Genomic DNA, 17,359 nt, shown 5'->3' on the forward strand with positions numbered 1-17,359 from the left:
AGCCCTTGTGGCGAAGAGCGTGTAGAGACTTCTTCGACGGAGGGGTAGCCTTGTTGAGAGAGTATAAAGGGCTAGTTACTATCCGAGAGGCGATCTCCTTGAGGCTTCATGCAAGTCCTATGGATCCTCGATTTGGAGAAGCTTGATGTGGGGTAAAGAGATCATTAAAGCGGGCTCGAGATGGAAGATATGGGATGGTGAGTCCGTGCTAGTGGGGAGGGACAAGTGGCTACCCCATACCTACTCACTCTCCCTCTCTGACCCTCCATTCATACCCGACGATATGTGTGTGGCGGAGCTAAAACATCCTGGGGGGAAATGAAATGAAGAATTAATCCGTGCGATGTTTGCTAGAGAAGACGCGGAGGCCATTATTGGGATCCCGGAGAGCGAGTCCGGAACCGCCGATGTGATGAGATGACATTATTCGAAGGACGGCGAGTACTCGGTAAAGAGTGGGTATCGGGTGGCCATGTCGGTTTCAACTTTGGCTTGCTCGTCGAATCAGCGGGCCAACGCCGATTGGTGGGAGAGTCTTTGGAACCTCAAGCTTCCCCCCAAGATTAAGCTTTTTGCTTGGAGAGCAAACAAATGGTGGATACCGGTTCACGTTGCACTCACTCGGAGGAGAATCATTGAGGACGAGGGTTGCCCGATTTGCCACGCCGGGCCGGAGACGGTGATGCACGCTATTTGGGGGTGTCGGTGGGAGCGCAAAACGTGGAAACTCGCAGGGTTTGCCAACGTGGTGGCGAACATCCGGAACGAGACTGCCATCACCATCTTCCTGAAGGCCCTACACCACAGAGAGGTACGTAACATGGATTTCTTTATTACTTTGGCTTGGGAGATTTGGAATGTTAGGAATAACATTGTGGTCGGAGGTGGTGGGTGGGACTCGAGCGAACTCATCCGGTGGACCGGCGACTTCCTTGACGAGTACAAAAGGGCCAACACCGTGACCCGTGTGGAGGGAGACAGCCCCGTGGCGGCCGCGTGGCCCCCCTCGTCATGGCTTGGTGGCGGTTAGTGTGGACGCGGCGGTGGACCGATCCGGGGGTCGTTTTGGTACCGGGTGCGTCATCCGGAATAGTCGCGGGGAGGTGCTTGCCTCGGAGATTACGGTGAAGAACGCGACTTTTGATCCTCCCCTCGCCGAAGCCACCGCCATCCTCCGGGGTATGTCGTTGGCCAAAGATCTTGGTTGGAGAAAGGTGATCATTCAATCCGATTGCCTTGCCGTGGTTAACACGATCGGTATGAAAATGAGCCCACACACACGGAGTTGGGTACTATCATCGAAGACATCAAGGTTAGCGCTTTGTGGTTTTCCGTTTTTACCATCTCCTTCTTGCCCCGTGCGTGTAACAAGGTTGTCCACAACATAGGTCATTATGCTTTTGAAATTGACTCGGATGTGGGTTGGGAGGGGCTTGTCCCTCCATGCGCCGAACGGGAGGTCTTGAAAGATAAATCTCATTTATTGTAACCACGATATTCCTCCGCCATTTAAGCGAAGATTTTTAATGTTATCTTCCGTGGTTCCGCCAACGTTTACTCCAAAAAAAAAAAAAAACTAAAAATTTAAACCTTCAAACTCAGTTTCAAAGGTGTGCGACGACATACATATGATTAATTTCTTGTCCTTTGAAAAAACAACGTTGGATATAGGGACTATACAAAGAAACTTTACCTAACCAACCGACTGAGTTTGATTTCACTTTGAATTTCCATTTGATTAATCAACGATTTGAGTTTTTTTTTTTTTTTTAATTATAAATTTCTCGCTCCATCGTGCCCTAATTATATGCTTTGCACGTGGATATTCTGGCCCTTATTTTGTGACGGCCAATTCCTTTCTACACCACACAAATTTAATAATTCCAATATAATCTTGTAAGCAAATTGCCTCGTAATGTTAGTGTGATGTTCACTCCGTCCATCACAATTTGATATTTTTTTATTAGTAGTATTATATTATAAATGTATGGCTCTGAATCTTTGGCAATCTTTCAATTGGATTGTCATTATTAATGTGGGAGAGATAAAATAATATATATATATATATATATTACATGGTAAACATATAATTTTAAAATATAATTTTTTAAAACAAATATAATTTTAGACTAAAAATATAAGTGGTTTGACCACGATGTCGAGCATTATTACCTAAATAATTATTATTACGTAGATAACTGTATGAAGTTACATATTCTGCCGGTTATCAATATAGAATTGTAAAATCATGCGTTTAATCGTCAAAGAAATCAAGCACCATACAAGTCAAGCAAGAAGACGAGAAAGGAGATGCTATCATTCATAATCGCTAAGTTTTTCTCTTTATAATAGGTTTATATGTTATACGAATAATCTGACCTAAATTAATATTTAAATTGCACATTCTAGTAAGTCAACGTGTTTCGGTTGACATATATACGAATATATATTATGAATGTATGTCCAAGTTAAAACAAAATTATAAAAATGATAAATATATATTTTGTGAAATTAATGATTGAAAGAGTGACTGTGAGACTTCAAAACATAAAACAAGCTAAGGTTTCTGTTATGGAAATATTTGAATAGAGCAAAAAAAAAGTGTGTGTGTGAGAGAGAGAGAGAGAGAGAGAGAGAGAGAGAGAGAGAGAGTACTTAAGCTACAAGGAAGAGAAACAAAAGATAAAAGTAACCTGGAAATATAGAAATCATCCTACTAAGTTATAACTAAAGTTAAGGATAGGTACCACTCAGTTAGATTTAACTAAATATTTTCCGAATCACATATATCTACATATACGTGAATGAGACATCTATATGTTAGAGTTACAATAATATCACTTTCATATATGTTTAGACAAGTGTAGCGATGTGCGAGAAACTACGAGCTGTGTGTGTCACACACATTGTACATGACATGTCAACATTTCACTATAATTGATTCAACACTCACGCCAATTAGAACATAGAATTGAGTAAATGTTACACACACACACACATTCACGGACACGTCACATATGATATATTCGAAAGATCAATGTTTATGTATGGTACACATATATAGACCCAACTAAGTCATGTCTTATATATATTATTTTTTTTAGCACATGTAGATTGGGCAATAAGGGGTCATCAAACTCTTATTGAGGAAGAAATATCACTAGAGAGCAACGCAATATCTTACCCCACAAGCCACGTGATGCCAACTGTTTTTCATGCCCTACATATATAAAATTATAGAGATAATTATTATTTATTTTTTAAATGTCTCTCCCCTATAAGACACAAAGCAAACTCTCTTGTTGTTATGTTGTTAATCACAATTAATTAATTAATCGGAGGAGTACAAGTATTCAATAATTATCTCTTGGACCGTAATGTACTTTCATTCCTGTGTTCGCCGACCTTTATTTTAGAGTACTACAAATAGCTATACAGCAATAGGGTCTTCTATAATTTTTCCTTTCCTCAATTATTAATTGTAATAACTCAGCATGCACATACAAAAAGACATCCACATATGTATACGTTCTTTTTACAGTCCACTTTTAGTCCATGTAACACAGCACTATCGACGGCGATACAACGTCCACGTGGCATCAACCCACCACCTTCATCACCTTATGTGCTAAGTAACTCTCTCTCTCTCCCTCTAAAGTCTCTTCTTTCTCTTTCTATAAAAAAAATTGTGTGGACAAGGAAACGGAAAATAGTGAAGCTATAGCAAATATCGGATTCCTTCTTGTTACCACTAGATCACAGATTCACAGTCTCTCTCTAGCTAATTTTTAGTCTCGTATACATAGGGTTTTGCTGGCTCTGCCCCATTGATACCCCACAACTCCAATTCCAATTTCATTCCAAAATATATTAATTTCTTTTATTAAAATTACACATTTCTCCACTCTATAGGACCATCTTGGTGGCTGCTTAATATTTATTCATTCCCTTCATTCTCCTTATATTCTATTCATACGCACAGATTAATATATATATTAGGAGCGAGAAATAGAAAAAGGAATAGGGAGTTAGAAAAAAAGACATGCTCACTAATTGGCCTCACCACCTTCCAAGGCGTTTCCTGGTTTTATTATTCGACAATCTCTTCCTCTTATTGCTCTTCTCCAAATCCCTCTCTCTTCTCGCCCCTCCTTGACCTTCTTTCACTTCACCCCCCCAATCAACAAAAACCCTAGTAAACCCAATCAACCTCATCTGTGTTCATCACTTAATGGGATTGAGCAGTGAATTAGGTCTTGATCATCATCATAATCACTGGATCACCGGTGGTATTACTGTTACTAATACTACCACTAGTACTACCACATCTTCTTCATCTTCAACCACTAATACTAATAATAATAATAATACGATCCGGGCATCGCCGATCGCCATGAAGAGGCAGTCCTCGTCGTCGCAGCAGATCGGCCTAAGCCACGTGGCGCAATCGGGGCCGTTGAATTGTCCGCGGTGCGACTCCACCAACACCAAGTTCTGCTACTACAACAACTACAACAAGACCCAGCCGCGCCACTTCTGCCGGGCCTGCAAGCGCCACTGGACACGTGGCGGAACCCTGCGCAACGTCCCCGTCGGCGGGGCCCGCAAGAACAAGCGCCTCAAGAAATCCCCGTCCTCCTCCGCCGCCGCCGCCGCCGTGGCCAATCTCGACGGGAAAAAATCCTCCGAGATTCTCTACGAGGCCGTGCCGTTCGTCTCTCCGGCGGCCACGCTGCAATTCTCGCCGGCCTTCGACGCCTCTCTGCAATTCTCTGCGGCGGCGAACAATAATGATGATGGTAATAATAATAATGTGGCTCAGACGACGTCGTTGCAGGAGAGCCTCCACGAGGGATTCGATTACGGGTGGAACTTCGACGACATCGACACTCTCGTCTCCGCGGATCACATCGCTCTGCCTTGGGAAGACTACTCTCTTGACATTCTCAACCCTTGAATTATTTCTTTATTTTAATTTATTAGATACATATATATAGCGACATATGAAATATGATTTTCCAGTTATGTTTTTCGTGTGTATTGATCTTCTTCTTCTTCTTCTTATTCATTTTTCTTTCTTTCTTTTTAATTTATTGGATAGCATATGTTTTTAGTTACTTTTTTTTTTTTTGGTTGTAAGGAGATGATACGTAATTAACTGTTTGAAGCTGTGTGTTTTTTTCAGCTTCAGGCTGTATAAGATATCATATTAATGTATAAGTGTATAATATGCTTCAGTTTATTTATTTGTAGCGTTTGGTTTGATAGGTGCACATTGGTGTTGTTATGCCATGTTATGTAAATTTTGTTAGTCTTATTCTTTTAAGTATTTCATTCTAATTTATCTATTATCATGTTTTTCAGTCTTTCTTTTTCTTTTTGGGAATCGGAGGGAGATAATGTAATTAACTGTTTGCAGCTGTGATTTCTTTTTAATCAGTTTCAGGTTCTATAAGATATATATATCATATTTATGTGTAAGTTTGAACTTTGAATCTTTTTTTTTTTTTTGCTAATAACGATGTATATTGGCGTTATATGCTCAATTTTTTATATTTTATATCAGAGCGTTATATGCTCATTTGATGTAAAGTAGGTTATTATTTTTCTAGGTAGCCAATGAAATTAGAATAATGTTGGTGATCATATGGAATTTTTGGGGGTTACGAAATGTTCTCGGTCATGTTGCAGCACGAATTTCAATGTGGCGGGTATTAAAGTAAGAGCTTTCCTTTTGTGTTTGAAAGATTGTCACAAAGGGAATTATACCAAATTGTCAATACTCATCGATTCACAATTTAATAATACGTATGAACTTAAATAGCTTATATTTAGTGGCGCCATATTTAATACTAAAAAAATGAGCTTCTAATTTATTTATTTATTTATTTTGTAACATTAGCACTAGCTATTTGTGCAAATTTTGCGAGCCCTCTACATTGCGCGCCTCTATTAATATTTTCTTTTTACTTCTTATTATGTGCGTGCAGAATTAGGTTGGTAACTATAGATTTATTAGATTATTCCTTCCTAGCTTTCACTCTTTGAATTAGAAATGGTCCGCCATATTTTAATGGAGCTACTAAATTCCTTTACCAGATTGTAACATGTTAGCCAAAGATCTTGTCAGATGGGCCAATATTTCAAAATAAAAGATGCTACATATACGAATTTGATGAATTTTTTTTATTTTTTTTTTATTTTTTTTATGCAATTTGATGAAAAGTTAAATCTTTTAAATTACATTTTTTTGTTTGGTACAATTTTTTGTGCATTAATATGTCTTTATTTTTGGCAAACTGCACTCAACTGGCAGTTTCTTTTTCTTCGTGCTTAAAGAATGTTGTCACTATTTTCATGGGGATATATGGCATCAAATATGAATAATTACTGGGATATTTGATATTTCATCGCATCCAAAAACAAAAAAAAAAAAAATTAAATGGGGCTCGTCCAGCAGAGCTCACTGACAAAGTATGATGAGAGAGACTCTTGTACTGCAATGGATATGTATGGATGAGCTCATGAGCGCACACACACACACACACATATAAATATATGTATATATAGTTATATACACATATTGTGTGTATGGTCGTACATGAATTTGTTACATAAGTTCTAATTTAAGGACCACTTATTCAGAACCATCATATATCCATGTGTCTCTCTATGATTAATATGTCTAAATAACATGGACAATATTTTGATAGTAGGGCAGCTTAAGGAAGAAAGAAAAACGATAAATCGTCTACTTTATACTCTCTGGGACATTACAGAATATGTGTGATCACGTTGTACACCTGATTGTTCATTATAATGCTCGTACTATATATCAGAGCTAATAAGAATATCTGCATTAATTTAGTGGTGATCTTTAATCATTCTCTCAAATATATATACACATGAATATATATGTATCAACTACCTAACATGTGCATTTGGGGGCCACAATGGCAAGCGATGTTTCTTTATTGTTTCACAGAAAAAACATAATGCCACACATGTGTATCTTCAAAAATGGACCTACAGAATATTTTCATTCGGAATTATTTGATTTGGTGATCGTTAATTGTTAATGGATTTTGTGAGGAACTCCCGGGTAACTTAGTGAATAAGATTCCTTTGATTACTCAAGTTATAACTCCCAAAGGACACCTATATTGTCAATGTAAAATAATTGTTATAAGATAAAATAATAAGTGGACTCCCAAGGGATTGAGTGTCTATTTGAGGACAAAGATTCAGTTCACCAATAAACTACTATATGTTCAGGCAACAAGGGATATTGGCCAATGAGAGTTTGTGATATGACGTCTCATCATCTAGTAAAATTATCTTGACAAATATTAAAGATCATGAACACATTTATAGACTTGCTTTGTGCATAATTAATCCATAACATTTATCGACTTGCTTTGTGCGTTAATTAATTCATATAGCTCATCGTAGCTGTTATGTGTGAAAGAGCCATATGAATCCATGATATGAAACATTTGCTAGTAGTTCTCAGAAAATAAAAACCATATATATATATATATATATTAGAGAATTGAACACGTGCTTTTGCACGTGAAGAAAAATTGTCAACATATAAAAAATTGTTAAAGAATAATATTTTCTTAAAAATTAACACTTCTTAAAAAACTTCCGTAAATACCATCAGATTCCCTTAATTTGATGATATTTACGGAATTTTCTCTAAAAAGCGTTACTTTTAGAAAATTTCAATTGGTTTATGAGTTTTCAATGTATCAACATATACTTCAAAAATGGTATTTTTAAAATTTTCTTCAAAAAAAAAATTATTTTTTGAAATTTTGGTCCATGAGCAAGTTGTTTATCACCGCATATATGTATATTATATATATATATATATATATATATATATATATATATATATATGTATAAATAACTGATTATTGTAAATAATATATATAACATAATTTTTTTTAGTTCTTTTGGCCCAAGCTATCCTCAACTTTATCTGTTGTGGTTCCTCTTAAAGTTTCGACGCTCATCTTCGCATGTTGAGCAAGTCTTTTTCTTCTTACTCGCGTCTTCGGTCGTTTGGGAGTTCTTTTCCCGTTCGACTTGTCTTTGTACCTGTAAAAAATGTTCTTGTCGTTTTGAGGACGTGACTATATGGTAGGAGATATTTAACCCCCTACACATGACCCCTTTTCTAATTATGAAATTACATCGATTTTTATTTTCCAATAAAACAATATCTAGCTATAAATTAAGAGAGGAAAAGAGCCTTAAAATTCTTCCCTTTTGCTACCATCACTTCCTCTTCTTTCTCGTTAGTCGAAAAATCTTTTACTAAAAATCTTGTCAATCTTTTACTAAACATCGTCGGTCGGCCATGCCTTCCAAAGAGAAATAGGATTTCAGTCTCAAAGAATCAAAGACGTCCGCATCCTTGAAATCTCGATTCTCGTGCATCCCTTACTATTGTATCTTATTTGTAATAATATTGTAGAGAGTATACATTTATATATCTTATATTGTAAATAATATAATGGGCAGTGTAGCAAAATAGTCAAAATGAAACTATGAATTTTGTTTTTAGCCTATGTTTCACAACTTTTAGGGAAATAGTCAACAGGTTTACGTGACAATAATTAAGGTCTGATTTACCCTTATTTATTAACAAATTCGTAATTTTCTCTTTCCTACTTTTTTGCTACACTTTTTTTTTTACATAAAAACTTCAAAAAACCATATCTATCTCATATGAACTCAAAATTAAGTGATTCCAAATCCTACGGATTCGTGATGCCGAGATCTTCAAAAATAGATCCATTGTGTTTGATGAAAAATCATGTTTAATACCATAGATGTAGAAAAATCACATTACTACCTTAAATATGGAAATAACTGGAAATTTTTGAAATTATCAAAAAAATAAATGAAAACGTAACTATGATGCATTAAACATAATTTTTCATCAAACACAATAGGTCTACTTTTGAAGATCTCGATGCCACGAATTTGTAGGATCTGAAATCACTCAATTTCGAGTTCGTATGAGAAATATACGAATTTTTGAAGTTTTGATGAAAAAAAAATTATTTGAAAAAAAATAGTAGAAAAAAAGTGACGAATTTGTTAATAAATAAGAGCAAATAAGACCTTAATTATTGCCACATAAGCCATTTGGCTATTTTCCTAAAAATTGTCAAACATAGGCTAGATCCAAAATTACATGTTTAAAGTGGCCTAATTAGTTACAAATCTCTAATATAATACAGTAGAAAGATAGTCGAATTAAGTTTGGCCATCTACAAATTAGTCATAGTTTTGAAACTCTTAAAATAAATCATTAGGCTCATTGAGATAATTAGAGACGACAAAAATATCCTTGATTTGATTTGAAAGATATCTGTAAATAGTGATAAAAGCCAATATCTAATTACTTTTCAAACTAAAAAGAAACAAATATTCACACGAGACATTCAATAAATAAAATTAAAAAAGGAATATAAAAACTCATAATAACTAATTACAATTAAAAAATAGGGACTAATTACAAAAAAAAAAGATTACTTTTTTTAAAACAATAACCACTTTCGTTTGTAAACAAAATAAACCAGTTTGATACTCATTTATTTTATTCGTAAAACACAAAATAATTGTGTTTATAAACAAAAAACAAAAACAAACAAGTTAGTACTTTATAACATATGGTTATTTGTAAACAAACACTGATCTTTATTTTATTTCCTTAATACAAGAAAAACTTGTTGTACTATTGTTTTTTTAAAAAGAGAATACACAAATTCTAATGACTACTGCTAGAATAATTAATAAGTAACCATAGGAAATAATCCAGTGAATGAATAAACGTAACCATAGGAAATAATGAATATTGGGGGACTATTCAATTCTGGCTATTAGGTATTCTATTCATATAAATGGCGATTAATCGGAATTTTTATAAGTCCTCTAGAAGTCTAAGACAGGGTGATCCGTTGTCTCCTCTCTTTATCATTGTACAAGATGCTCTTAGTAGGAGACTCAAGCATGGATATTCTAATGGTGCTCTTAAAGGCTATCATGTTCCCGACTCTTCTATCTTGGTTAGTCACCTTATATTTGTTGATGACATGCTCCTCTTCACTAATGGAGGTAAACGCTCTCTTCAATCAAGAAAATATTTACAAATTATGAAATGGTTTCTGGTCAACTAATGAATGCGGATAAAAGCTCCTTTATTGCAAGCTCTAAACGGAACTCAGCCTATTTTGGTCGTATTAAGAAGATCACCGGATTCAAAGCCTCTTAGTTTCTTATTAAATATTTGGAAAGCTAAATTCCTTTCTACATGAGGTAAGATTACATTGATCATATGAATCTTGAGCAGTATCCCCATTTATGCTATGGCTGTTCTCACGGTCCCTAAAGCTGTTTTACATACTCATGATCGCATTTATACAAATTTTTTTGTGGAACGATAGAGACAACAATCTCCACCATTGGGTGGCAAATATGTAGACCTCTCTCTTATGGTGGTCTTAACTCTTAACATTAGACTCTCTGCGAATATGGCCGAGTCTCTGTTAGCCAATAAGGCTTGGATATATTTGATTGAAAATAGCCTTTGGGCTACATTCAATAGCCATAAATACGCAAGGCTAATCATGCGATTCGTGTTTCAAATCTTCGATGCGGGGGATCCATTTTGTGAAAAAAAATTAAAGCCATTATTCTCGAATTATTGGATAGTTTGCAATGGACGGCTGGACTTGGGCAAGTCTTTTTTTTGGATGGATAACTAGTGTGGTTTAACTCTTTATCCTCGTGCACCTAGTATTTGTGATTGTTCTATCTTTGTCGCTGATGGTTTACATGATCAAGCTCTCATGGACTATATACACCAACGCATTCCTCAGCTTTCTTGGTATTAAATAAATTGCACTATCATGTCTCAAAACATTGATGTTTTGATTTGGACTCCAAGCAATTCAGGTATGTTCTCTATTTCTGAGTACTATAATTGGAAATTCTTTCCCAATGTAAACAGTGAATGTTTTCAGTGGAATATTAATCTATGGAAAGGTAAAGTTCCGACCAAAATTTGGTTTTTCATTTGGAAACTATGGTTTCATGGTATACATACTGATGATCGCATTTTCAAGTTGTTTCCAAGTGTCAATGCTGCAGTGAGAATATCTCTGAGACTTTCCCCCACTTGTTCTTTATGAGTGAAATGACTACTAAAATATGGGAATTGGTTCACGCTGAATTTCGCCATTTAAGCAAGGAGTTAACAATCCCTCACGTATTCAACAACTGGATTACAGGTAACATTAAAAATAGTCTAATCCAAATGAAAATTTAAATGGTTTGCACTATTTTGTGAAAAAAAAAGTGTCGCAGTATTTTTCATGATATTCCAATGTATATTGAGAAGTTATGGAAAATTGTGAAAGAATTCAGTACCTTACTCCAGCTCGCCAGTGATAAGACAGATTCTTTATCTTTGGTTAGTGATCTTGCTCAAGCTCCTTTTCGTTCTCTCTGGCTGAGATGGAGTCACCTTGTTACGGGTCTAAAGCTTAATATAGATGGATCCTTTAATAATGGTCGTGGGGCTGTTGGAGGTATGATCCGTTATGTCAAAGGTGAGCATATTATCAATTTTGTTAGTCCAGTTACTTTTAGCTCAACTCGTGACGCCGAAGTTGAAAGTTTGGTACTCAATATTCAACATCTGAATGATATATGGAATGAGATCACTTTTATTGAGAGTGAATCTCAAGTTCTTATTGATTCTTTAAATGGCGTCCCCCTTGGATTGTTGGACGTCGTTGGAATTTCTTATTGAACGCGGTGAAGTAGGTTGAGTTGTGCTTAAACACATCTATCGTGAAGAGAATATGGCTGCCCATTCTTTATGCAATCTGTGACACTCTCTTTTGCACTTTACTTTATTATATTTTTCTACTTTGCCAAGTAATATTTGTAATCTAACTGTAAATGATAGCAAAGGTGATAGATATCACAAAGTTTTTGTGTAATATATCATTCGTGCTTTCTAAGTTTTTCGGTTTATATTTTTTTGCTATATGTTTTTTGTTTGTTTTGTAACCATGGTTTTCCTACGCAATAAGTGGGGCCTATTAATATAAGAAAAAAAAATTAAAGGTAGCGAAAAGATTACTATTTAAATATTTTAGCATTTTTGCTGCAACTTGAACTCGTGGCACTTGACCAATTGAAGTAACCTCGTCATTGCGGGTTAATTTTCAACTTTCTAAATAAACACCATAAATTATGAGTATCGATAAATTGTTTCTGACTGGTAAACACATGGAATATATGGTGTATTATAATTGGCAACAATTGAAATAAATGGTGACCCTTCTAAATAAGTTTACTTCACCCACCTCTTAAAAATAAAACAAGGTATTCAGGGGTAATTTTATGGACTATTATTATGTATGCTTGTGACATTTTGGTCCTTAAAATACTTGAGAGAAAATAATTAAGTCTCAAAGTATAGATCTTATATGTAAATCTTGCTGACTGTTATTTAGTATCTTTAGTGGTTTAAGTTATTTAGGTGTTGACTTTCATTTTAAAAAAAACTTTGCTTTTTCTAATAAAGGACTAAATCAATAGTTTGAAAATCATTATTTCTATAAATAGTTCAGGGACCAGAACACTCCTCACGTAATAATATTTAAAGTCAGCTTACAAAAAAATTAGTATGCGAATTTAAAATTATTTTTGGCAATTTGAATGATCTACAATATTTTGTTTGAAAACACATTATTTCAGTTAAATCGTTGACATTGGCTGTGGTGAGAAATTTATTTATTGACACAATTTGAAAACACATAAAATCAGGAATCGTCCTCGCCTGAAGTATATTTATAATTACAAATACATGGCACAAAAAAAAAAAAAAGAACTTGTTTATGTGTTTAAAAGGCTTAGTAGTGCCCCTATCAAATCTCCATCACACAAGAACAACAAACCATTACACAATAATTGAATCACACATCACATGCTCTGTTCTTTGTGGTCGACAAAAATAATGGAGGCTCTCCTAATCAAGCAAGACCGGAACTCTAGAGGTTACCCATCCTCAGACCGGCTTCTCTATTGTAACCCAGTTCGCCATCGTTGGCCTTGGAGTGACCGACATAATAGAGCTCCGAAACTATGCCCGTCAAGACCACAAAGGCAGCCCCGGTCGCGAATAATCCTTTCCTCATAGCTTTGCATGAAAACGGTCCTCTGTACGTCGTGTGGTACGCGTTCCTCACAGACGCCGTCAATAAACATGACACCGCGATCACAAAGAACACCCTGCAAAATCATTTTCAGAAGTGCAAAAAAAATGATAGTTTGAGAAACAGTATATGTATATATACACACACACACACACACACATAGCTTTGGTGTTACTACCTCCTTTCTGTGTGAATATAGTCTAATCAATTAATAGTGAATAGAAGAAAGAAAAATATATGTATGCATATATACCATGTGGTGATGAAGAGAGCTATGGCACAAGATCTAGACCCGCCGGGTCTCAAGGGCTTTCCCATGCACAAACACCGCGTCCGGACCATTATGAGCACTTGGCTGGCCGCCAAGAACAGAAACGCTCCCACGCCCAACCCGGTCGCTATGTCCTTATCGTATGCGCAGAATGACAAATTCCCTTTTGTTTGCACGGTCGACTAAGAAAGTACGAACAAAAAAACTAAATGAGCTTTGTTATGGGGTATGACCAAACTTTTGAGACATTCGAGCTCGGGTATGAGATAAGTTGCGAATGTGTCTTTAATGAATTGAAGGGAAAAAAAAGTGACACCTCTAATCTTAGTCGTTCGTGCTGAAATGCTATGATGTGCTCAGCGAATAAATATCAAAATTTTCCAAAGAAGAAGAATATGGTAATTCATTTTGTAAGTTGGCATGAAAAAACAAGAAATTGTAGCAAATTTTAAGAACAGATACAGCACAACAATTTCGCTCAGTATGACATGATTAGGGTATGATGTATATTGCATCTTTGATATCTTAGTTAACCTTTGAAATATCATATTGAGAATGATAAAGCTACTAAAAAGCTTTCATCTTGGAGTTCTCAGTTTGTAAATTTTCTTCTTAATAACCAACAAACTAATACTGAGCAGGTGTGACAGTACACAAGATATTTATATTAGATAAATGACGAATATATGTAAATATCAAAGGTTCATGAAGAAATACATCCCCACGAGTTTATATATCACCAGCTGGGAGAAGCAGACAAATGAAGAGACAAAATTTGCTAATTTTTTTTCTTCTTTACAGAGTAGCCTCAACCAACTCAAAAGGCAAAAATTTGGGTTTTCTACATGACAACTGTTTGGTTATTCTTAAAATATATAAATAATATAAAACCCTGCTATTTCCCCCTAAAGATGAAACCCTGGAACAAGACAATCGAAAAATCTTCTTTTCATTTTCTACGAATCAAGGTAATACCAGCTTCTTACTTGAGAAAACTACAACTGCAAAAAACAGAGAAAAGAAAAGTGAAAGAGAGAGAGAAGAGAGAACTCACAGTGGTTCTTCTCTGCTCAGCAGCTACAGCTAGAGCGAAAGCAATCAGATCCAACACAAACACAACTACCAATACCACCGTTGAAGCCATGCCTTTCTTCTACTTTCAAAACCCACCAGAACTCTCTCTCTCTCTCTCTCTCTCTCTCTCTCAAATCCTTCAAAATACGAATGTACGAGCCAATAGAAACAAGACGGGCCTTTTCCGTGCTTTAAGCCTTTAACTCGATGGGAACTAGATTCACACTCACACGCCAAAACACAAGGAATATTTGTTTATTTATTTACTTTTATATGGGTTTGCTTTACTTTCGATATTTCTTCTCCACCGAAATTTCTGAACAAGCATTTGGTATGTAGCTTCGCAGGCTATTGTCTCATCTTAATTCAGAGCAAAATCAAAGCTACAATTTTTTTTCTTCTTCCTACCAGGTTACTTGTAAATTAAATATTAAAAGTTCAATTCAAATGTATTTAAATTAAAAACCGACACTTGTGATTCTTTTATGACTATATTGCCAATCCAGAAACGAGCTTAGACAACATTTTGCTTTTTATATATAAAATAGCCTGAATTACTTGGGACATTTATTATCTACAGAGACGGCGAGGTTGACTTGCTTTGACAATTCTTTCGGACAACTTTGATTCTTGAATTTGTCAGATAAAGAATACTGATCAATCATAATAAATTAGACAAAGAGCATCAATATATTTCTATATTTTTTTAGAAACGTGGTAATTTCTTGGGTAATTCAAGAAAATAATTTTCTATTCTAAAAAACTATTTATTGACAAACTTGTCAATAAATAAATGTGAGCCCTGCGGTGGTATTGACGCCTACGGTGAGCAGCGGTGTGCCTTGTCATCGCAGCACACCGCAGGGTGAGTGAGACCGCAGAGAGCTGTCTGACCCTTCTTCTCCGAAAAGCCTCCGTTCAACCACCGCCGCCACATCATCATCTCCAACAAGCCTCATTGCTCACTGGAAATAACCACCGCATCGGAACTGAAGAGACTTCGTTGCTCACCGGAGAAAAGCTTCGTTGCTAACATTTTTTTTTCATTAATATTAAAGATTGAACATTACATAACTTTTTTTTAAATGATTTTTAATGGAGTATGTGTGTAATTTTTTTTTAGTAATGTTCTTACTAGTTCGAGTATATGTGAACTTTATTACATGTTTTTTTTTTCTTCTTTTAAAATATACTTTTTATTTATTTATATAGTTAGGAGATTGAAGGTTATAGTAATCATAGTTTCTTTATTAATTACATTTATCCCTTAGAAAACCAATTTTACATTTTTCAACACCTATTTTCCCAAATTTCCCTTATTATATAACATAAAATTATGAGCCTCTTTCGGGCTTTCGCACAAATAAACCACCAGGCAACTTTTGGGCCTTTGCAAAACTTAAAGAGGTAGCACAACCCTCCGATGTTCTTGAAAATAATTTTTTTAGGGATTATTCTAAAACTATGACTTTCTCAATACTTTTGGATCAAAATCCAATATGTCAAAATTAATAAAAAAAAAAGTATGACCTCCTTATATTTGTTGGTACAAAAGTACCCTTAATAAAATATCATTTTTCTTTTATATTCCATCTGTCTAGTTTATTTACATGATCGTCAGTAATTTACCTGATTTATTGACATTGTTGATATTACGATTTTTTTTTTTTGGAAATTTGAAAAATCTAGGAAAAATAATTCAAGCAAATCAAACGAAAATCAATAACTACACATCCGAAATCAATCTCGTTTCGAGCCTCTCTCCATTTACCGACGATGGTTTAGGTTTATTTGTCATGACTTTGACTTTAAGGTTTAGGTTTGGGTCTTGGCGTTTCTTTGTCATTTTGGGTGGAGAAGAATAAGAAATCATGACGAAGAAGTAGAAGAATTGACGTGGAGGCGAAGAGAGAGAGAGAGAGAGAGAGAGAGAGAGAGAGAGAGAGAGAGAGAGCAATTTATATCCATATCAAAGTGTTTCACGATTCCACTCCTTCCTTAGCCTCGTGTATGCCTAATAATTTTAGAAATCTGAAAAAAAAAACGGTTTTAAGAATCTGAAAATTCGTTTGAAGATTTATTACATTGATGTCAATAAATCTTCAAACGATTCTGGGAAATTCTTTGAAGATTTATTGACATCGATGTTAGTAAAATTTATGGATGTCAACAGATCTTCAAAGAATTTAGTCTGTTGAATATTTATTGACATGCATAAAATTTATTGACAACGATGTCAATAAGTCTTCAAAGAATTTTCCAAAATCGTTTGAAGATTTATAGACATTCATGTCAATAAAAAGACAAAATCTCAATAAATCTTCAAACGATTTTTTTTTCAAATTTTCCAAGTTTTTTTTTTAATTTTAAACTTCACATACCAAACGAAAAATGATCTCTAACTTTGCTTTTTTTGACTATTAAATGAATGACAAAATTAAATAAAAAATGATATTTTATTAAGGGTATTTTTGTACCAACACATATATGGAAGTCATACTTTTAGATTAATTTTGGCTTATTGGATTTTTGTCCTAAAGTATCGAGGAGGTCATAGTTTAGGAATAATCCTAATTTTATATTTTTAAAAACTATTTATTGACAAGCTTCTCAATAAATAAATGTGTTTATTGTTAAACATATCAATAAACTGCTGTGTTTATTGTTAAACATATCAATAAACAACTATGTTTATTGAAAAACTCAGTTTTAGAATTAGAATGAGTTAATGGATTTTGTCCAAAAAATTTAATGGGTGCATTAGAAA

At 34.8% G+C, this 17,359-nt stretch overlaps 3 protein-coding genes across 3 annotated transcripts; 2 read left to right on the top strand and 1 right to left on the bottom strand.

Moving 5' to 3' along the window:
* Positions 1-472: 472 nt before the first annotated feature.
* On the top strand, positions 473-1,030 carry LOC149385996 (uncharacterized). Its single transcript, XM_089626449.1, has one exon. The coding sequence runs from the start codon at positions 473-475 to the stop codon at positions 1,028-1,030; it is 558 nt and encodes a 185-aa protein (XP_089482575.1).
* Positions 1,031-3,787: 2,757 nt separating this feature from the next.
* Positions 3,788-5,366, top strand: LOC149385997 (dof zinc finger protein DOF3.6-like). The gene has a single exon (XM_089624963.1). It carries the CDS (start codon positions 4,232-4,234, stop codon positions 4,955-4,957), a length of 726 nt encoding a protein of 241 aa, XP_089481089.1. The 5' UTR covers positions 3,788-4,231; the 3' UTR covers positions 4,958-5,366.
* Positions 5,367-12,809: 7,443 nt separating this feature from the next.
* LOC149385998 (uncharacterized) lies at positions 12,810-15,018 on the bottom strand. The gene is made up of 3 exons (XM_089624858.1): positions 14,573-15,018; positions 13,501-13,700; positions 12,810-13,323 (listed from the first exon to the last, which is right to left on the bottom strand). The coding sequence occupies exons 1-3, from the start codon at positions 14,660-14,662 to the stop codon at positions 13,083-13,085; spliced, it is 531 nt and encodes a 176-aa protein (XP_089480984.1). The 5' UTR covers positions 14,663-15,018; the 3' UTR covers positions 12,810-13,082.
* Between the last annotated feature and the right edge of the window lie 2,341 nt (positions 15,019-17,359).

This window comes from Urtica dioica, chromosome 9 (genome assembly GCF_054948205.1).
Source record: "Urtica dioica subsp. dioica isolate 48M chromosome 9, U.dioica_male_clone48M_v1_H2, whole genome shotgun sequence".
In the NCBI taxonomy this organism is placed as follows: domain Eukaryota; kingdom Viridiplantae; phylum Streptophyta; class Magnoliopsida; order Rosales; family Urticaceae; genus Urtica; species Urtica dioica.

What these genes read in the sequence shown, in the direction of transcription:
- LOC149385996 (XM_089626449.1), top strand. Translation starts at nt 473, where the DNA reads ATGTCGGTTTCAACTTTGGCTTGCTCGTCGAATCAGCGGGCCAACGCC.
- LOC149385997 (XM_089624963.1), top strand. Translation starts at nt 4,232, where the DNA reads ATGGGATTGAGCAGTGAATTAGGTCTTGATCATCATCATAATCACTGG.
- LOC149385998 (XM_089624858.1), bottom strand. Translation starts at nt 14,662, where the DNA reads ATGGCTTCAACGGTGGTATTGGTAGTTGTGTTTGTGTTGGATCTGATT. An exon ending in CTGAGCAGAGAAGAACCACT is followed by an intron (nt 13,701 to 14,572) that starts GTGAGTTCTCTC and finishes GTACTTTCTTAG; the next exon opens with TCGACCGTGCAAACAAAAGG. An exon ending in GCTCTCTTCATCACCACATG is followed by an intron (nt 13,324 to 13,500) that starts GTATATATGCAT and finishes ATGATTTTGCAG; the next exon opens with GGTGTTCTTTGTGATCGCGG.